The sequence below is a fragment of the Xenopus tropicalis genome, chromosome 8, assembly GCF_000004195.4.
Source record: "Xenopus tropicalis strain Nigerian chromosome 8, UCB_Xtro_10.0, whole genome shotgun sequence".
Lineage (NCBI taxonomy): Eukaryota > Metazoa > Chordata > Amphibia > Anura > Pipidae > Xenopus > Xenopus tropicalis.
In genome coordinates, this window is record NC_030684.2 from 87,029,174 (window position 1) to 87,051,009 (window position 21,836).

At 38.0% G+C, this 21,836-nt stretch overlaps 1 protein-coding gene across 4 annotated transcripts in view; it reads right to left on the reverse strand.

Moving 5' to 3' along the window:
- The window catches only part of ccdc88c (coiled-coil domain containing 88C), a 68,414-nt gene that overhangs the window by 3,954 nt on the left and 42,624 nt on the right, over positions 1 to 21,836 (reverse strand). For 2 of the 4 annotated variants that reach the window (XM_004917066.4, XM_002933201.4), the window contains exons 10-30: positions 21,320 to 21,478; positions 19,911 to 20,057; positions 19,508 to 19,652; positions 18,922 to 19,103; positions 18,514 to 18,651; positions 17,364 to 18,434; positions 17,001 to 17,128; positions 16,205 to 16,346; positions 15,467 to 15,634; positions 13,263 to 13,424; positions 12,604 to 12,881; positions 11,615 to 11,758; positions 11,003 to 11,189; positions 10,405 to 10,550; positions 9,143 to 9,232; positions 8,648 to 8,880; positions 4,340 to 4,531; positions 3,745 to 3,813; positions 3,353 to 3,421; positions 2,705 to 2,976; positions 1,968 to 2,189 (exon numbers count right to left, since the gene is read on the reverse strand). In XM_004917066.4, the coding sequence (XP_004917123.2) occupies positions 1,968 to 2,189; positions 2,705 to 2,976; positions 3,353 to 3,421; positions 3,745 to 3,813; positions 4,340 to 4,531; positions 8,648 to 8,880; positions 9,143 to 9,232; positions 10,405 to 10,550; positions 11,003 to 11,189; positions 11,615 to 11,758; positions 12,604 to 12,881; positions 13,263 to 13,424; positions 15,467 to 15,634; positions 16,205 to 16,346; positions 17,001 to 17,128; positions 17,364 to 18,434; positions 18,514 to 18,651; positions 18,922 to 19,103; positions 19,508 to 19,652; positions 19,911 to 20,057; positions 21,320 to 21,478 (4,344 nt within the window). Of the gene's footprint in view, positions 1 to 1,967; positions 2,190 to 2,704; positions 2,977 to 3,352; positions 3,422 to 3,744; positions 3,814 to 4,339; positions 4,532 to 7,864; positions 8,299 to 8,647; positions 8,881 to 9,142; positions 9,233 to 10,404; positions 10,551 to 11,002; positions 11,190 to 11,614; positions 11,759 to 12,603; positions 12,882 to 13,262; positions 13,425 to 15,466; positions 15,635 to 16,204; positions 16,347 to 17,000; positions 17,129 to 17,363; positions 18,435 to 18,513; positions 18,652 to 18,921; positions 19,104 to 19,507; positions 19,653 to 19,910; positions 20,058 to 21,319; positions 21,479 to 21,836 lie in introns of those variants that run through there. The other 2 variants (XM_004917067.3, XM_012969045.3) reach the window with 2 other exon arrangements.

Consider the following 21,836-nt stretch of genomic DNA (forward strand, 5'->3'; position numbering starts at 1 on the left):
ATCTGATTACACATATCTCCTGCGGGTGTTCTGCCTGCTTGCTGAGCACAGCAATGTTTACTTATCTGCTCTGTGATTTCCCTCAAATGGTTTAGATCTGATGCCTCAGTTTGAAGCAGAACAAAAATGGAGTAAACTCCAGTGAAGAAGATGGGACACTCTCCAGGCACAAAAGTTCATTGTTTATCCTTGTAACTCAACAAGCTTTCATAATCCATATTAAAACCACAAATGGACAATGTGTAGATAAAGCAGTAGGGAAAGTTGCTGGGCCTCCAACCAAGGGGATCAAATATGTATTGTCCAGGTCAGACTGGCCTACCTAATTACCACAGAATCTTTCAGTGTGCTCCAGTATGGAAAAACTTCTATTAGGACTGTGTATCCTTCCGTGTGTGGCTGTAAGTATATTAATCCACATTTTAGAGCACACAAAGGCTCTGCTAAAAGCCTGACACAATAACTTGACAGCAACACTCATTACTCTCATCTTCTAATGCTACAAACATAGTTACGGTAAGTCACTGTTGAGAAGTCAGACAGTGTAACATGACCTGAAGTCCATGCTTGAGCTCTTTATATTAAATTATTGGAAACTGTGGAGCATATTAATTAAAAAGCCCAGTGTAACTCTCTTGTACTTTTTATGCATTCTGTTTTTGGGGCGTGCTGCTAACTACAAGAAGGAGGCAAGTATCTTTTTCTTGTTTAATAGGATTTCAGCAGCTGCCCTTTCACTTTTGGCTAGTGACAAGACTCCGCCAACATGGCCACATTGTCTTCACAATACAAATATGATATTGTCACATATCATATTAAAGTTGACTTCTTAGACAGCAAGGGAACCACCTGAATTGAGAGGAAATAACCATGCACTCCCCCCTCTGCTACAGGCTTTAATGACTAAGTTTAGAATGAGTCAGCTAAGAGATGAATGTGAAAGATCTAGGGCAGTGCTGTCCAACTTATGTGGTACCGAGGGCCGGAATTTTTCTAGCCTACATGGTGGAGGCCAATCCACGTGTCTGACGAAGGGGCGTGCCCCCGAAACGTTACATGGTTTGCTACTATTAAAATCAGCAGGGTTTATCCCGCTAAAACAAATCCTGTTGTGCCGGTATTTTGTGCTATTTTGCTACATGGTGGAGGGCCGATAATGGAAGACACTTTTGACCACTCCCCCCTTTTAAACCACACCCGTGTTATCATATGACCAAACCCATATTAATGGTGGTAGTACAGCAAAAACCTGCCATAGGGCAGACAGAGTATGCCACACACAGGCAGGGTAGGGAAGGCAGAGTATGGCACACACAGGCAGCATAGGGCAGGCAGAGTATGGCACACACAGGCAACATAGGGCAGGCAGAGTATGGCGCACACACAGGCAGGATAGGGCAGGCAGAGTATGGCACACACAGGCAAGGTAGGTCAGGCAGAGTATGGCAAACACAGGCAGGTTAGGGCAGGCAGAGGTGAACAATGGGGGTGATTACAGTCTGAGCCTGAGGTGTGAACACTGCAGGGGGTGAACAATGTAGGGATTAAAAGGTGTGAACAACACAGGGAATTACATTTTGAAACAATACAGGGGGGTTCCAGCCTGAATGTGAGGTGTCAACCATGCAGGGGGGCCAGTTAATCTCAGTACTGATACCATTTAAAGCTTACACAAAGGTAAGCCATCAAAGCAGCCAGACAGGTGGGGGGCCACACAGAGGGGGGCCGCCAGTTGGACAGCACTGATCTAGGGTATCATGCACAAAGAAACAGGGTATAGAACAGCATGAAGCCTTCTCACAAACCAGGAGAGAGAGAGGAGTAGATATGGCCATGTCTTCCCTTTACAGTGGGTGCCTGGGACTTTACAGGGCTGAAACTATCTGAAACTATAAAGCCCATACTAATGCTGGCTAAATGGGTAAGACTGTGCTAAAGGCAGCAGAAAGAAAGATATGCTTGAATACCCTGGGGATATACAGCGAAGCTGCTCTCCTACTGGCCCTGTCTGCTCTCTTCCTCCATTCGCAGTTCTCAAGCGACGGCAAGCTCTTTGGCACAGCTGTTTGGGAAGGTTCCTGGAAATGCAGAGTGGGAGAGGGGGACTGGGAGGAAGGGTTCAGGGTCTCAGCCTCTAACAGAAACTGATGCAGAGTGATGAGCTCGGAATCATTTAAGCTGTGACGGCGCTGGAAAGAAAGCAGCAGGGAAAGCAAGAGAAAAATAAGCACAGAAGGGAAGCATGTAAAGCTCAGATATAGATACTAAAGCAGGACTGAAAAAAGCACTGATAGTTCAGATACATGGAATATACAAATTGCTTTTTTCATTTTATTAATAACCATTTTATGTAGCCAGCAATAGTCTTGGAAATACTTCTCAGGAAAGCTTGCTATCTAAATGAGCATTTGTGACTGAATAAAGCAATCAAATGCATTTGGACAAACGGTCACTGACCTTATTTGATAAATAAGTCTGTTTGTTAACCAAATGTTAAAACTTTTGCTAAATCCTATAAAAATTATTTTTTAAACTGCTGGATTCTTCATTATTCTGCACCTTTCCTTATAAATTGTGTAAAAGATAACATGAAACTAATTCAGCCTATGTTATCCCCTGCACTAAACAGAAATCAGCAAGAAATGGGGGTATCCTGGCTGTTTAATGCTGTCCTGCACAGATTTCTTCTTTTGTTTGCACTTACACTGGGTGGTGAATGTCTGCTGCTCTCTTCAAGAAACTCTTCCAAAGTCACCATTTCGCTGCCTGGGGACCCAGCACGTGGCCTGGTTTGGATACGGGCAGGAATCTTTTTTTCTGGGTAATCATACAAATTAAGGCTGTTTCTGTTGACTGGAGACTCTCTGCTTTTGGTAGCTCCCGGCATAACAGCATTTGGACGGTACAAGTTACTAGGTAAAGTTGCAATTTCTTTGGTGGGAATCATATCTTCGCTGCTCAAACTCTCTGGCCTGCCTGGAGGACATGTGAAAAGCAAAAATCAATACCGCTGTAACCACATATTGTTTTTGTACCTTACAAGCAATGTTTAGTTGTTGAAAAATATATATAGTTATTATGCAATTAGATAGCATTTGTTTTAACCAATATTTCTTGTAAACAAAACAAGGCAGAACCTTTACTCTACGTAAACACAAGATCTAACTATACTTTAGAAGAGCTTCATGCCAAATAATTCAGCATCTTAAAAAAGAGTTTTTCATAAACCTCTCTTAATCAAAACAGGAGTAATCTGACATTTTAAACATCCTCATTACTTTACCATGCCAAGAACTAAGAATTATGGTCAGTGTTCAGGAGATAAAGACAAAATTAATATAATTTTCTCTACCTTTGAGAGTTAGGGGCGAGCTGCTTTGTGATGCACTTCTGCTGCCTTCTAAACTGCTGGTCCAGGGCACTAAAATGACAGAGAAAGCTTAAGTGTTATTTTATATCAACTAGATGCTTGTGAAGAAGTTCTTGTTAAAAAAGATTTTGTAACTTTACACTTTGTAAACTGGACATTGTATTCACTATTGTAAATAATATAGTGATATCAGAACCAAAACAGGAATTTTGTGAGCTTATAAAGCAGTTTTACACAGCAGGGAACCCCTGCGTAACTATAAGCAAAGTAACAGCTCCAATTATTAATTATAACCGAGGACATCCCTAAGCAATGTTTCTAAGAAAATTTTACAGGTTATTACTGGATCCTATGGACTATATAGAAATAATTACCACGGGAACTTCCAGTGTGGGATTCAGCCTCTTGCAGCTGGTCAGATAGGTTATCATCAGAGTTGCAGCCTGTATTACAAAGAAAGAAGGGTGATGACTGTTAGAAGTTTAATAAATGAATTTGTTGTTTCAAAAAAACTGCAATAATTGAGAAACCTAAATTGCAGATATGATGAAGATTTTAGTCAAGTGCACTAAGCTCCAGTGTGATATAGGGTTCAGGCTTTATTAGTTCCTGTCTTTTTACTTGAAAAAACAAATAGGATGGCATGTAATGGTAAAAAGTGTCTCAACTGAAACTGCTACTGCAAAACTACCCAAAGGCTACTAGCTTAATTATTCAGTCTGGATCAAAAAAACAAGTCATGCATTAAAGAGGCCCAATACACAGAGCTATCAATGGAGTTTATGGTTTATATATGGTTTGAAAGAGGTCATATGTACCGAAAATATATATCTTTTTAAAAAGCCTGATAAAAAGGCAAAGGTAAATGGGTAGAGAACATTTTTGCCTCCTTGACAAATGGGTAACTGAAAAGCTGAGAGACAGGAAATGTATTATAGTGTCTATATATAAGTATTGCATTAGGGTTACCTTTAGTTCTCGGTAAATGCAGGGCTTTAGCATTATGTGCAGGGGCAGTAAGGTGGATTGCAGTTGTAGAGGAAGCCCTGGATCCTGACTCCATTCTTCTTGAGCGAGAGAGGTGTTCCAAGCCATCTGTCTGCTCAATGCTGCCTCCACGGTAGGACATCCTGTTCTGCCTCTGAGCAACCTCTACAAGTACTGAAAAGGTTAAAAAAAAAAAAAAAAAAAAAAAAGCAGACAATGAGCAGAATAAAGGTGTTGTTGCTAAATAAAATCTAACAAGCTTTAGTGAATGTTTAATTCATTCTTTATTATCTTGTTTTATAGTGGTTAAAATATATATTTATTTGTAGGCAAATATTTTACCACATGGTAATTATCTAATGAAATGTATTTTGATGAAAATAAATTCTCAATTTAGCATTGGTGTGTTTTTATTTTTAGAATTCTGATTACATATGCAGGCCTCCGTTACAAATATTTTACAGCATAAAGACCAGAGGTCAATATATATATAATAAGTTCAAGAATGGACAGCACACACTTTAAAGTGCAAAAGGTATATTAAAAGATCAAATTCATACTGTACACAAAATGCGACATTTCGAGCCCGGCCGAGCTCGAAATGTCGCATTTTGTGTACAGTATGAATTTGATCTTTTAATATACCTTTTGCACTTTAAAGTGTGTGCTGTCCATTCTTGAACTTATTGTATATGCAAGGATATCGGAACCTGTTGGGGACGTGCACCACGTTTTGTTCTATTGCAGGGTGCTGTACTATTGCATTAAATAAGTGTATATATATATATATATATATATATATATATATATATATATATATATATATACACACACACACACACACACACACACACAACAAAACAAAAGATAAGGAGGTTACAGCTGCCACTTTGTAAATAAAATGTTATAAACTTGTCCTATGCAGCCTGTCTATGCATAAACTCACAAGTTCCATTAAAGTGAGAATTAATTTGCATTGAAATACATTTAAATTAGATTTATGTGGCAAAAAAATATGTTAGGTCCCCCTTAGTGTTTTATTAGTATGTTGTTATTGCCAACAATAGACTTATGCTGTTTGGAAATTACAATTCCACACTGCTGACCATGGCTAGCAGTTTGTAGGACCAAATCTATATCTATACTCCCTTAACCCAAGTTGTATGTGATATAACCAAACACTCTTTCTATATGTCTGGAAATCTGTCAGAAGTACATTGCTGGCAGCAACAAAAAAAGTTAGGCAGCTATCTTTAAGCAACTTCAGCAAAGCTAAGCAGCACAGTGCAGTGCAGGCTGCAGCCACATAGAGGAATAAAATATGGATAACCTTAGGCTGGGGCACACTAGGCATTTTCTCTATCAGTGTAAAATGTAGTCAGTGAAAAGGCCAATCTACATTCTTGCGCTCTGAGTTCTGTAAGAACAGATGGGCACACATAGGGTGGATTTTGGCACATAAATGTGAAAGTATATCTTTTTGCACTGAAATCTACCCCATGCGTGTGGCATGCCTTTTTGTGCTTACAGAACACAGGGTAGAAGACAGTGGCTTGGCCTTTTCTTCAGACTGAGAGAATGCTTAGAGCAGTAAACTCTAAAAATTAAGATAACCTCCCTGGGTGTGAAGCATTGGCTTGGGGCAATTAAAGAGAATGTCTCTTTGCATCTGAAACCAAGCTTGACTGTCAGCTATGGTCAGACCTGCAGAGAACAAACTAGTAACTGGACAAAATACAATCTAAAAACTATTTTTTCTCTTGTACATCAGTAAAACTGACATAAAATAGTACAGCCTAATATAAGAAGGGGAATGTACAGAACATTGCCCATATACTTGGCCATGTATTTTGCATCAGTAATGCCAGTGTAGCCTCTATTAATAATAAATACAGATATATAATAAGAAAGAAATGTAATTTTTCCTAATGGCAAACCCTTCTTGTATTTTTCAATTAAATGTAAAAAAAAAAAACAAAACAAAACATGAAATACATTTCTATGGGGTTGCCTTCTACAGCACTGTATATAGAGGGAGTGCTACATTATGTTTACTGAGCCAATGGTTTCCAGTTGACACATCTGTACTGATTATCACATATCCTACTCAGGTAGCAAAGCGTCAATGATCAATGCAGTTTAAACGCCACTTACAATAAGCCACACAAAACAGGGCAGTGATAGTGAGTTTAGCAACACAAGATGGAAACAAGGGGTGTACAGGTAAAACAAGCTAATTATCCCATATGGATACTAACACAATGGAACCAATTTTTAGCAAGTTCACCATTAGAATTGTCTACAAAGTAGAGCTTGTCACTTGTACTTGTCACAGCTACTAAATGCCAGAAAATACCCTGCCATAGACAATACAGAGAATTGCCTCTGCTAAAGCACACGGACAGCAATGGCAATGATCAGCATTGTCTATTCTGTAGTTGTGACAAGTAGCTGCTACTAGCTGCTCTGTGTGTCTTCGCCCTTAGAGCAGGCAGATTACTAGGGGTGGAACAGTACCCAGCAAACACAGCAGAAACCAGGATAGCATTGCTGCCATCCCTTCCATAAGGTAACTGGTGATCCTTGGCTTTTACTTTGCTGTGTTCATAGTGACAGTGGCCTGAAACCTGCCACACTGCATTATTCTTATTTTCTATTACATTACTATTATTCTTGTATGTTCAAACTCTGAATACAAGTCTTGGCTTCATCTGACTCCCACAGAAGCTGTAATAAAGTACCCAGTGGGTGTATGCAAGTCATGTGAAGCTGTAACAAGACACATTCCTTCTGAAGCCCAGTTTCACACATATCACATAGTAGAGAGCCTTTCAAATATGGATATTTGAATGCCGCTGCCTCTGTGCAGTCAGTTGAACTTCTACAAATGTAAGAGAACATAGGAACAGCAAAATTATAACCAAATCCGTTATGAGCCAAAAAACACAGTAGCTAATGATAATGATCTGTATTGCATCCTGTGTTTTAGCTGGGTTAGTTTCTAAAAATTTTCACCAGCTAGGACTGTTTTTGTTTTTCTTAGTCTAGGACCCATGGCAGTGCCCCAGTTATGTTGAAACTACAACTCCCTGAAACTCCACTGGCCAACACTTCAACCTCCAATTAAAAAACTGCAGAGTCACAGGTTAGAGCTTTGTCACATCAAATAGTGGATGCATATATAAGACAGAGACATACACACTTAGTAATAATGCAAACATTCTTGTCATCATGCTTGGCCTGATAGGGAGAAGCACTGCAAAGGGAATGGGTTAGAGCAAGCGCTGGTAAGTGTAAGAGAAATAAAGAAGAAGGAAGACAAGCAAAACAACTTCTGGAAGCTTATGGAGCAAGGACAAAAATGGGTGGTTTGTACACAAAACATACAGGGAAGCAATACAGCTTTTATGGGGCAATTTCTATTAGCTCCAAACTCAACATAGAGCACAAGGGGGCTAGCAAATGCAGGTTATCAGGGCAACAAACTGCAGCTACACTTACTCAGTCCAGATGGCAGCTTGTTTGATAACACAAGGGTAAAGGGGGATTTTTTTTGTTGTTTTGTTTATTTCTTTTGGGGAGGGGGGGTGAGGGTCAGGGGATCTTTTTTCACACTCGGGTAATATTCTTCTTTCAGTTGAATGGTATGATTGCTGCATGGAAGTGACTTTATGGATTAAGAGAATCTGCACAGTATTTGGGGTTATTAAAATTGATATTGTTTATATTTCCATAGCTCCAGAAAATCTGCTGATGCAGGAGTGCAAAAACAGAGTGTTAGAAGTCCCTGATTTCCGGGAGAGAGACAGAGTCTTTGTGAGAGGATGGAATGTCGAAAGATGACCAGAACCGCAGGCGCTTAGAGAGGCGGCGCTGACTCTGCACTGATTTCTCCTTGTCTTGGCTTCTGCTTTTCAAAAATGGAAACTTTATGCGAGTAGCTGGTAAGTGGCAAATGTGTAGGTCACCCAGGGAAGTAAAATAAGAAACAGAACAGTTAAGAAGGAAATAATTAAAAAAAAACAAGTGAAAAGCTGAAGTCGCAAAATAAAATAATCATTTGAAAAGAATACAAATGTCATTATATGTAATTTAAATGAGCTGTGTTCCAGTTTATCTGCAAAGACACCTCTGAACACCTACAGGTATCCAGCAGATGTAATTAGACATAAATAATTTTACTGCATATACCACTATAGTGAAAATGTAGTTCTTGGGAAATGTGTTGTACTAAAATACTGGCACGAGATTTTAAAGGAGAATAAAGGCAGCAGAGGGCATGGATCATACCTTTACTAGACAAAACCTTGGGGCTGCCTTTTTCATCAGAGCCAAGTGAGGAACTATCTAGATTTTCCTGCTGGAACCGGAGCGGTCTCATGGATGATGGTGATGCCACCATTTCTGCGTTATCCATCGGCTGACTATGAACATCTGTGGGAGATTTTACACTTTCCCTGGAGGGCTCCTTCTTTGGTTTAATCAGCTTTGCAAATGCTTTGGCTCCTGACCAGTGGCTTTTCCTGTGAAAATAACATTCCAGAATTATAGACTAGGTATCTGCCAAACCTAGCATCTGCATTTAAAATGCCAGTTAATGATTATCTGGAGATGTTGGAAAGGTCTTTTACCAATAGCAAGAGAGGCAAGGGTTGGAGGAGATTTCTCTGCTTATTGGCCTACCCTTTTAAAAGAAATACCTCTTTAATTCCATTATATTATTGTTGAGGGGTAGAAATTATAGAAGTACCAAGATATAGCATTAGCAATAAGTAATAAACCTACTTTTTTGGAGTTGGATCATAAAATTTATATTGATCCATTATCTTTTCTTCCAGCTTCTCCTTTTGCCTTCTTAAGTCATGTAATTTATCTCTGTTGGGAGAAAACAAGCATTATTAAGGTTATAAAAAGAGACACCGAATCCAGGATTCAGTTTTAGGATTCGCCCAAGATTCAGCCTTTTTCGGCAGGTTTCAGATTACGCCAAATCCATGCCTCTGGCGAACTAAATCTAAATCCTTAAAATTGAGCGCATTTTTGTCACAAACTTTTGTCAAAATTTTTCACCGTGTCTTTAGCCATTAATTATTCTTATTTGCATATGCAAATTAGGATTCTATTTGGTATTCGCCCAAAACTTCCGCAAAGTATTTGGGGTTCGGCCGGATCCTAAGATAGTGGGGTTCGGTGCTTTCTTAAAAGAGATCAAGACTTTAAATTGAAAGCAATTGTTAAACCTTTCATAAAACAAATTCTATAATTAGAAGAATTGAAATCCATTATGCTTATTTTGTAGGGTAAAAAAAATTAGAGATATGTCTCATGTATCACTTTGTTCACCTCCTCTTAACAAAAAGCCGTCCCCAAAGTTAATAAATAACCATAATAGCACAGTGCTCCTTATAAAATAATCTCTCCCAGTCAGAATCCTTTAAACAATTAATTGTTAAAACAATTCTTTAAACAATTAATTTCCTGAGTATTTACATTTTGTATAACCAAGTTTAAAGACATTTCAGGACTGGCATGCTTCGTGTATAGGATTTATCTTCACTCTTATATGCGCTTATAAAACTTGTAATAAGGGCTCTGGCACACGGGGAGATTAGTCTCCCTTTTCGCAGGCGACTATTCTCCCCGAATGTAAAAATGCGAAAATGTAAATCGGCAGTGGGATGGCATACGCGGCGCTGCGATTTCCCTCTCAAGGCAACCTCCGCGATTTCAATGCCGCATATGCCATCCCACCGGCGATTTACATTTTCGCCAGTGGGATGGCAATTTGGGGAGATTAGTCACCCGCGAAAAGGGTGCCAGAGCCCTAAAAGTGCTACTTTTGTAGTGAATTCTTGACCACAGCAGTTAACGTTGGGACAATAATAACAACAGGAAATAAGCAGTAATGATTTGTTGGACAAATTCTAGTTTAGTGGTATGAGGATGAATTTGGCTAATGTTAGCTAATGAATTTAGTTAACACACAGTATTCTGTTGCTATAGACCAACTCCTGATTTTATGCCAAAATTTTTAGCCAAATACGTACATGTATTGCTTTTGTTCCTCATGGTATTGCTCCTTGGTCTCCATGCTCTGCTCCAGGAGCATCTGGTTCTGCTGGCTGAGCATTTGAATTTGGCTCAGAAGATGATGGTTTTCCTCCTCCAGATTGCTTTTCAGACGGGTGAGAAGCTGCACAGAGCAGAATGATAGATTCTTTATTCATTTAGTAAGTGCCAACATGCATGCTTACCTCCAACTAGTGATACATGCTAAAAAATGCATTATTTGGAGAAAAAACAGACAGAAGTGTTAATAAATAAAAGTTTTGTATGTTATATTAAAAAAAAACTGGAGTCTGTCCAGCTATTCTTGTTCATGGGCAGCACAGTGGTTACTATTAAGTCTTGGTTTATATCCAGCCAGGGTTTAAGTATTTTAATGAAAATTAGATAGTACTATATAGTATAAGTACCATTTATATAATGTTGTGAACTGTGTAATCGTTTATGTGATGGTGTAATATGTGGTATTGCACATATAAGCACATTTCTATCTGTCAGATAAATATTGCTTGTAGGACAAGTTTGGCAGGTGTATGACCAGATCCATATGGCCACCTCCTTCTCATCCCTCAGCCTTACCTCACAGTGGTTATCAAGTTTGGTGAGGGAAATATCCATGGTCTGATGCTGCTCTTTTAGTTCATCAAAGCGTGCCTGCCAGCGATTTAACTCCATCTGAGCATTGTTCAGGGAGGTTTTTACCTCCTTAGTGTGCTTGTGAAGGCTGCTGTATTCTGTCTGCAGTTCTCCGTGCAGGAAATTCAACCTACGGCAAACAGAAGGACATCATGCATACAATGTCACAAAAATAAATGTTAAATGTGAACTTTTATGGAAATTTGATTTGAATAGCTTCTACATCCAATGTCAATGTTTGGTATTTGAAAACCAAAACAAATATGTTCCCTTCAGTAAGTATAAAATTAGCTTGTCAACAATAAGATTTGATAATTACAGTAAACCAGAGACAAACTAATATTATCCTCATCTGATTAAGGTTTTAACCTGATGCCCCCCATGTCACTGAAGGTAAAGGGGTTAATGGTGCATTGTTACAACTCTCCTAATAAACATTGTTCTATCATCTTTGGATGGCACTGGAATAACCTACATACTGTCACTGCACATTTTGTGTTTTTGAGTGGAGGTGTGTTTTTTGGTAGAACTTGGCCACTGCGCAAATATACTCACCTTTCCAGATCTGTCTTAAGTTTCTGATTTTCTTCCATAGCAGCAAAGTTCTTCCGCCTTTCCTGTTGCAGAACTTCCTGCTCTTTCTTTAAAATGGCATCTAAGTTCTCCAGCTCTTCTTTGTGCTTCATTAGTGTAGTGTAGCTTAAAAAAAAAAATGTGAAACAACTATAATGGTGACACATACTTTCAATAACTATTTTCCCTCATATTATACAGCTAAAACACTTAAAAGGAACAATCCTTTACTTTTGTATAGCATTAATATTTTTCCAAAATCCTAACTAGCACCACCTGATATTTAATTTTCAGAGGCTGTACAGAAGAGGAGTGGCTCTCAGTCATACATACTATTGTGCTTCCAGGGGAGGGGCAGACATGCCCACCACTAATTTTTAACACAAACACCAACCAGAGGTTCTAAGCCAGTTCTTCTATAGGGACTTCCAACAAAGGTCTAATTTTGAAAGTTACACTGTTTGAACTATGGTGTTCAACCAATAAGTCAAAATTAATTCTTGAAGTGAAATACATGCCCAGAAAGTTAAAAGCATGGTCAAACCAACCAACTGCTCAACAAAATCTAGATAAGTACAGACATGTTAGAATGCACGTGATCCGTGTCTTTGATGTACAAAAAATATTTTATGCAAACTGGATCTTTTAGGTAACATTTATTTACTGTAAGTAAATATTTACTTTAAGTTCAGTTTTTTTATTTATTTAATTAGCCACTGTTTTCTGATACTTGGGTATACATTACAACTAAGCAATATCTAAGGTTAAGATATTTTTTGCAAAGCTTTTAACCAGTCAATATTACGGTCACAGAGAGATAGACAAGATTTATTGCTCTTTGTGATCATGAGTAAATTACTCTATGAATTAGCTAAGTGTTTCACCCTTCTGATAAAGCTCAAGCATACAGACACTACCAAAAACATGAGGTATTTTCTTTCTCTTGGTGCAACTGGAATATGACTCCTCACCTTTCTTCCAGGCTGTGATGTGCCTGCTCCAGGCTCTTGTACTGGCTTTTCAAGGAACTGTGCTGGCTGATCAGCCCTTCATACTCTGATGACTGGTGTTCATGAAGGGAGCCCAGTTGCTCATGGTCCTGAAGCAGTGATTCATGTGTAACCCTTAAGTGCTCTTTCTTCTGCTGGAGAATTTCATTCTCACTTTCCCGAGCAGAAAGCTGGTTTTGAAGCTGAGAGATCTGGGACTTCAAAGAGGCAACCTGAGATGTGGCAGTGGCATTCTCAACCTACAATGCAATGGACAAAAAATATTCACTACTGCAGGAACAAATAATGATGAAAGGCAATATAAGTCTAAGCAACTTTACACTATACATTATTAAATTTCAGTGATTTTAAAGTTATTTGTAAACATTATTGCTACTGCTATATTTTTCTAGAGAACAAAGAGATAAACAAACAATAGCTATTATTACATACATAATAGCAATTACATATACAAATGGCATTTAAACTACTGAACATTTGTAATGAATGCACATTATAAAGTTGCTTAGAATTCCCATTTCCCATAATGCAAAAACATTTTTGGGTGGTGATCTACTTTATAAGAAGTTTCATATGAAGAAATGAGAGGCCCCATGCAACATACAGAGCATACCCCTTACCTGTAGATTGGCTGTCTGGGTCTGCAGAGCAGTGTTGTGTTCCTGAAGAAAGGTGACCTGTTTCTGTAAAGTCCCCATCTGATTGCTGAGGTTAAGATTCTGAGATTCCAGATGATGAAGCTGCTCTCTGAACAGCTGCTTCTCTGCTTGAAGGGCTGCATTCTACAGAAGAAAGGCCAGAGAGTAAGCTTTACAGATAGAAAGGATTTGGAGGTCTAATTACATCAAGAGTGAATGTTAAGGAAGTTTAGGTGTTGGTGACTGATTTTTTTAAAAGAATTCAGCTGGGGAATGCCACTTCTCGCCTATACATCATTAGCTGCATGGCATATGAAAGGGGCAAAAAACACACATTCAAATCCTGTAAAGCCAGGTTGGATTTTAAAACAAGGTTGCATCCAAAGATCAGCCTATGTCACAGTTAACAATGAAAAATACAGCAGTTTCAAAAAATTTGGATGCCCTGGCTACTACATGAAAATGACTCCCAGCTGCTCTCGGCCATCAGAGCCTAACCACAGGACCATGCTACTAACCAAAACAACTAAGGAAGAGATACCCCCCATACCACTAAAATAACAGGTCCCAGCCGCTACAAAACAGTTCCCAACTGTAAATAGTTATGATTTTCTGTTTTTATACTTACTCCTCTTTTTTACTTTCTTCCCTCCCCATTACTATGTCCTTCTTTTGTGTTTTTTTTCTTCTTTTTGCCACTCAAGATACCAATCAATAAGGATTGTAGTAATGCAAACTACTGCAGTGAACAATTTGCTAATAATGTAATGTAACATGGCTGATAAAACTAATAAAAACTGTCCGTTTTAAAAAAAATACAGCAGTTTCTCCATTCTTAATTTAAAAACAAAGTGAGGTATAATCGTACATGGTTTGCTGGATATTATTTTCAGACGTCTAGGAGATAAGTAATGTGTTACCAAAGAACACTGACATTTTACAGAGGTAAAACAAACAATGTTGAAATTTAATGTGTTGGAGATAAAAGCAGGATTGGGTAATGACACCAGGCAGTTGCCCTCCAACCTGAACAGCTTGTAACCTAAGCAGGCATACATTGACATGTTTCATATTAATGCTTCTCCATAACAGTATACCAAAAAGGGCTGTTTTAATAAGGCAAAAGGGGCATTTGCCCAGGGACCACTAGCACATATTTTCTGTGGGATCACTTTTGGCCGAAGCATCCTGCGGAGATGACAGACCCCTCATTTTAATGAACTGAAAGAGTTCTACAGCATGTTTATTTCAATGTCTTTTCCTTTCGCCTTTCTTGTGGCATTGCCATTGTGTTATTTTTCTGCCCCAGGGCTGTTGGGTCCAGGGCAGAATACCTTGGCATCATGTCTACTTCAGTAAGCACTGATCATTTCTTCACTGCCTGCCTTACTATATTGAACTTCACTTGCATGAGTGTTATTCTATCGCAACTGTCTTGGGACAGTGGGGGCCCACCAATAAAATTTTGACCAGGGCCCACTGGTGCCTTAAAGCGCCCCGGATAACAAAGACTGAAGAAAGATGGAAGGCCATCTAATTGAGCCCATACTTATGCAAAGGAAGACAGACCAAAGGCAGTTAGAAGGTTGGACCCTTTAGGGGTTAAGCTGTTTTCATTAAATCTAGCACATTAAGCACAGCCCAAAATTATATTTTTCCCAACTGATATACATTTGTATGACAACACATATCAGTAAGGCCGAGTCATCTTTGGGCCAAAATGTGGGTAACCAAATTGGGCAAAAAGTTTGCATTCCATAGGAAAGGTCACATTATGTGACCAAAACACTGTAAAAAATGTTTTGCCATTTTACTGAAGACCAACAATAGCTTATTTACTCTGTTCCTTTTGTTGCTTAAAAACAACCATGCTTTAATTACTTTATAAAGTGTTTATAGTCAGTGACCAAAACATCTGGCTAAGCTGGCCATACACACTCCAATATCATATGATTTTTTGGCCAGTGTGTGGGCTCCAAATTATCGCCCCAATAATTTTGACATGTATGAAATTTCATAGATATTTAGTAATACCTGTTTGGTACCAGGAAATATGCATACATAAATGAATATCAAAGCATATAATTTATACCAGATGTTATATGAGCAACCTGTGTTTTCAGAATTAGTTTTATTAAGCAAGTAGGTTCCACAAAACATCTAACATCATCAACTGCAATGCTTACATTTCTTTCCAGCTCAATAGTTCGGTCCTTAAACTTAAGCAGTTCCACAATGGTCTCTCGTTGCCCATTTATCTGGCTGTTGCATTCTGGTTTATTGTTGAGCTGTGTATAGGAATTCTGAGCAGCTCCCTTGAGGTTTTGCTTGGATGCTATATTATCTTTCTTAATCTGAAACATACAAGAGTCAATTGTTTTAATTACGGATGCACCAAGTCCAGGATTCGGTTCGGCGAAGATTCAGCTATTTTTCAGATTCGGCCAAATCCAAGTGTCTGGCACTTCTATTTAACCCTTCCATAGTCTAATTTCCATATGCAAATTAGGATTTGGATTCAGTTCAGTATTTGGCCGAATCTTTCACGAAGGTTCTGCGAAACCCAAAAATAAATGATTCAGTGCATCCCTACTTTTGTGCATTCAAGTGTGTGCCTTTCATATGTATATTAGGCAAGCCTTCTACACTTATTAAAAGTTCAGCAGCTAGACAGAGAAATAAAACTAGAAGCAAAACATAGCAAGGTAAGATGCCAAAAGTGCACCCTTTGAAGGTAGTCCTTAGGTTATTTATTAAGATAATTTAATAAACCAGCATAACAGCATGGCTTGTTCAATGTCATTTTCCTCTCCTTTGCTTGTCCAATATAATTTTTCTCTCCTAATAGTTGTAGGACACCTACATTGGGTAGAAAACTCAACAGTATTCGATAGCGGTCATACGAACAATACTAGAGATCATACCGAATTTAGTTCATTCTGCAGCTGCTGATTCAGACTGCTTGTCTCTTCTATCTTCATTTCCAAGTCCAATATCTTGTTTTCTTTCACTGCTAGTGTTGACTTTAGTGTTGATTCAATCTTGCTCTCCAATAGTTTGTATTTTCTTTATAGTAAAGAGAAAACACATTCCAGTTATTCTGATTTGTTCAATATAGTGTGAGAGAATAGGACCATATTCCAATCTATTTTAGTACAGGTATAGGACCTATTATCCAGAATGCTCGGGACCAAGGGTATTCCGGATAAGGGGTCTTCGTGTAATCTGGATCTCTATACCTTAAGTCTACTAAAAAATCAATACAATATTAATTAAACCCAACAGGATTGTTTTGCATTCAATAAGCATTAATTATATCTTAATAGGGGTCAATTACAAGGTACTGTTTTCTTACTACAGAGAAAAAGGAAATCAGTTTTAAAATTCTGAATTATTTGATTAAAATGGAGTCTATGGGAGATGGTCTTTCCGTAATTCGGAACAGGTTTCCGGATAAGGGGTCCGATACCTGTAATATCTAATACAGGGCCCTTATAATCAGCTGAACTAGAAGTGTTTGGCTAACTTCTGCATTGGCTCATTTTTATGTTATATAGTGTTCCAGAGGCAATTATTTTGTCCCTCAACCTTTAAGCTGTACAAAAATGTTTTTCAGATCTGCAACTTTTATACAGCTTAATTTATATGCATTCAGCTATTTTTCTTTGTTTTTCAATAACAGAAAGCTTTTTAACAATATTTATCTAATAATATTCTTACTTTTCAGCATTGCTGTTCTCATCTTGCAACATCAATTCCTTATTTAGGCCAATTTTTTCCAATTCAAGGCTCAGCTTTTCCAACTCACTAGACATTTGCTGGGTTTTTAATTTTTCCAGGACCAGATCCTGCAAAAACATGTTTATTTATAAAGAGAGACCACCAAAAATACACATCAAAATTGCACAACAATTGATTAAAAAAAGCTATTTACAATGAGCTGGAGGGCTGAGAGCACCTATATATTTTTTATGGGCACACTGTACATACAGGGGATGGTAAATTTTGAAACAAAGAAATATCTGCACTATAATAAAGATAAATAGGATATAAGAACTAAAAAACTAACCTATGATTCATTACCTCTCTTAATGTAGCTAGTGTTCTTTTGTCAACAGTCATTTGTTGTAGAAGATCCTTGTTCTCCCTCTCTAGATCTCGTGTTTTAGTCGATAAGTCTCTCAGCTTGGATACCTCCTTTTCTAGTGTGCGCTTTTCTTTCTCTAAATCTGCTAGCTTCACAGTGTTGTCATCCAGGATAGCATCCTTCAGCTCCACCTGCTGCCACAGCCTCTTTGACTCTTTCTGTAATGTTTTATTATCTTTCTCCACCTGGGCCATTTCTTGGTCTTTTGCTTTGTTTTCTTCCTCCATTCTCTCCAGCCTCTTGTTACAAATCTTCAGTTCCTCCAAGGTTTTTTGAAGATCTTTATTCTCCTTCTCAGTGTCCTGCAACTCTTTCTGTAGATCATCAATCTTTTTATTTCCATTGTCCAGCATTTGCTGCAGCCTCCAGTTTTCATCACTTAGGCCCTGATAGCTGACTTCCAGGCGCTCTGACTTCTTCCCAAGGGCCTTCAAAAGCTCAACGTTCTTTTGCAGCTCCTCTTTTTCCTTTAGAAGCTCATTATTTTCTCTCTCAATTTGTGTAATTTTTGTACAGGAGAACCTCATGGCTTCAACTGCTCTCCTCAGTTCAAAGTTTTCTTCATCCAGTTGCTTGTTCTCATTTTCCAGTACTTCCAACCTTATTGTAACATTCTGCAATGTGTCCAAAGACTTCTTCAACACTATGTTCTCCTCTTCTAAAACCCCATTTTCTTTTTCTAGGGCTTGCATCTTTTCTTCTACAATCGTTATGGAGGTCACTTTCTTAGTTAATATTTCATTCTGTTTTTCTAGTCTATGTACCTCATTCTCCATTTTGTCCACTTTCTCCACTTGTTCCTTGGCTTGATCAAAGGCTTTCTGTAGCTGTTTCTTTTCATATTCCAACTCATTCAATTTGCTACTTGTGTCTTTAATAGTCTCATGAAGGATTTTGTTTTCCATCTCAATATCTTTAACTCTTGCTTCAGTGCTAACCTGAGACCTTTGCCGAACCGCTTCCAGTGTCTGACTGAGGTGCTTATTTTCCTGCTCCAACTCTTTAATCTAGAATGACAGGATAATATGATCAAAATGTTGTAATAATATCGTGATCAGGTAAATGAACATACGTCCAGTACTTTACCTGTCTTTCCTTTTCAGATTTTATATTCTCTACTGCTTGAGAAAGCAGGTCTTTTTCTTTGAGAAGATCTTCACTTAGACTCTCCAGATCCGAGCTGCTCTGGTTTTCCCTCTCAATTTGCTTATTCAAGTTTTCAATCTTGTTGGAGGAACACAATGTAAAAAAAAGTTAGCAATATTTTTTTTTTACAATTATATACCCTATGGAAGCTGTCAAACTTATTTGACCATTATACATGCAGGATTGATTGGGAACCTTTTTTTAAAGAAAAAATGTTTTATCAAAATGAGAAACTGAAAACTGGGCTAAAGTTATGGTAAATATGAAAGTCAAGAAAGATGGCTAAATATTGCAGAAATCTAGCCATAATCTTAGCAGAGGAGAAAAGCCTACACATCTAGTACCTACCACTTTGTTGAGCTGCTGATTTTCCTTCTCCAACTCCTGCCCCTTAAGGTTGCCCTCCTCCAGAATGAGTGAGGCCTCTCTTAGTTCCTGAATAATGTTCTGAAGGCTCTGATTTTCCTTTTCTAGCTTCAATATCTTGCTGGATGCCGTTTCATTTAACTCAAACACAAATGACTTTCTCACTAGTTACAGAGGACAACAACAACAACAACATTTTGTTAAATGGAGTTAAAAAAAAATTAAGTAAAAAAAAAAAAAGTATGGAAAACATTAATATAGCAATAGTAGTTGCTCTGGGTACAAGATAGGGTCAGGAATGCTTAATTGACAGAAGTGTTATGAAGGCTATAAGCTATAAATCAGATTTCCTAGGGGCCCACAGTAATGGGGACATAAACAATAACCAGGGTAAGATTTGAAACAAATTATAATGTGCTGATAATGTGCTTAATACAAAAAAAATGGTGACTGTATCTTTACACATTTTAAAAAGTGGGGGTCTAAACAACTCAAAAAGTTTGTATAGTCTCTAGTTTAACGTAGGCCTACATAAATATGACTGTGGGTGGTATGATAAGGTATTTACCATCAGACAGGTCAGTGCTCCTGGACAGCTGCTCCAGTTCCCAGCCCAACTGAGCTGACTCATTCATGCTCTGCTTCTGAGCTATCTCCAGTACCATATTCTCTTCCAGCAACTCCTCAATCCTGTTCTTGTCTGAGTAACGATCCTACCAAAGGGAGTGAATTAATTTGTTTGTCCAAGTGCTCTGATTTAACACACAACAACTGGTTACGCTGCAGACAATTTGATCAATGGATTAAGGAACCTATATTTTATAGGAGACTGAACAACCCTGTCAAAACTGACCACTCAGAGCCATTAATAAGTACACAGTCATGTTTCTAAGAACTATTTATTAAATCTGACTTTAATCATTTAAAAAAAAAAAAAAAAAAAAAAAAAAAGGAAATTTGATGATTCTTACCAGTTCAAGGTCATGAATTTTTGACTTAAGCTGTAAATTTTCTTTTTCAAGCTCGTGGAGTTTGTCTGTCCGTGTTCGTGCAGCAGCCAGCTGTTCCTCTAACATGGATTTTGTCTCAATGAGAATCATATTGTCTTCCCTCAGTTCCTGTAATTAATGAAATCTGCCATAAGCCTCTATAAATTGACATATAATATGGTAGCTTTTAACACTCACTGATGAAGAGCAGTGCTATTTTGATAGGTGCAACTTATTTAGCCATGAAAGGGAATTTTAACTTTTCAAAATTTAAAGATTTTTTTTGACGAACCACCAACACCAGAGGCATTGCAGAATTTATAGTTAGCCTCAGATTTTAGCTCAGTCTTGTAGAAACCAATAGATTCTTCCTTATGTACTATTAAAAATTGTTTGTAGGTTGTAAGATGCTTTAGTAAAAAAATCTGTATAATATTATATCATTTCACTATTCTAAAATATTGTACATTAATGTGAAAAAAAAAAAATATGTATACTGATGGGGCCTTTTAGTGTAAACTGGTGGTGCAACATTATAGCAGTTGTTGGCATGCAACTTTAATGAGATCATATTTCCTATTGCCTTCTCCCTCTAAGGTAACTTAATCTACCATTGAAAGGAATGTTTGAGTAAATTCTCTCTGAAGCAAGATAACCCTAGCCTTCCACACAATAAATTATAACAGCACCATACTGTGGATGCTTTGAACACATTTTGATGAGACACTTTATATATCTGTATCTTTTTTACTGCTATTGTTGTTATAAATCGGATTCAGAGTTCTCTTAGTACTGTCCTTTACTCATGTACAGAGCTATGTAAAAAAAGCTACAAGAAACACACTACTGTTGTCACTTGATAGAAAACAAGGGCCACAATACATAATTTTTTAAAACTTTACCTGTGGGTTTGTTCAAAAAAAAATATCACTTTCCACATAGAGTGGGCCTGGGTTGGCGGGGCCCATGAATCAATAGGTAGGTGCAATGATTCATTAGAGCAGACGGGGTGGGCCCATTAATGATTAGCACAAGTACATAGAAGTGCAAGGATCATGTTTGAACGCAAGTACCTTTAATGAATGACTTCAATACACGCAACAAAATAGCACAACCACACTTGTGGCTGTTTGTAAATAAGGCTTACAGGCTTGTTAGCTGGCTACTTGCATATTACCTCACACATAGCAATACCATAATCCCAATAAAAGAAGCCAGAAGGGGAATATGACATAAAATTAAGCGAAAGGCTAACCAGGGTCAACTCTAGGCTTTCTCATAGCCTTTACAGAGACATACCATACATCTATCTATGCAGGAAATATGATCATATAGTGACTCAACACCGCCAGAATAAGTGTAATACTGTCACAGAACAGGAAACCACATACATCCATTCGAGCCTTGTAGAAATCTACATCATGCAGCTTTTCTTTGCACCGAGCTAAGTCATTCTCCAAACGGTCCACTCTGCTGGCTTTTTCCTTCAAGGAATCTATTTCATCTCTGTAGGTGCGGGCTGTCCGTGCTTCAGCAGCAAGTTGGAAGTTCTTAAAACAAACACATGGACAAATGCTAAGAAACCAACAGATTATTCGTCACCATTATGTCCAGGCTATATTATCCATTTACATTAAGCATAAAATCGCAGTATGAGTGGGAGTAAAAAAAAAAAAAAAAAGATGGAATGATTGGATAAGCAGTACAATGGCACATGCCATGCCACTGTTTAGTCAGGGAACACTGTGGCATCAAAACAAGCTTCCATGTGTAAACATTTTTGCACATTTATGTTAACTACACAAGTATTGTCTGTGCTGTTGTTTACACCTCATTTCAACTATTGTTGACAATTTTGAACTGAGAAAATTAGCAGTGAGCAAGGACTGCTTAAGATGGCCATACATG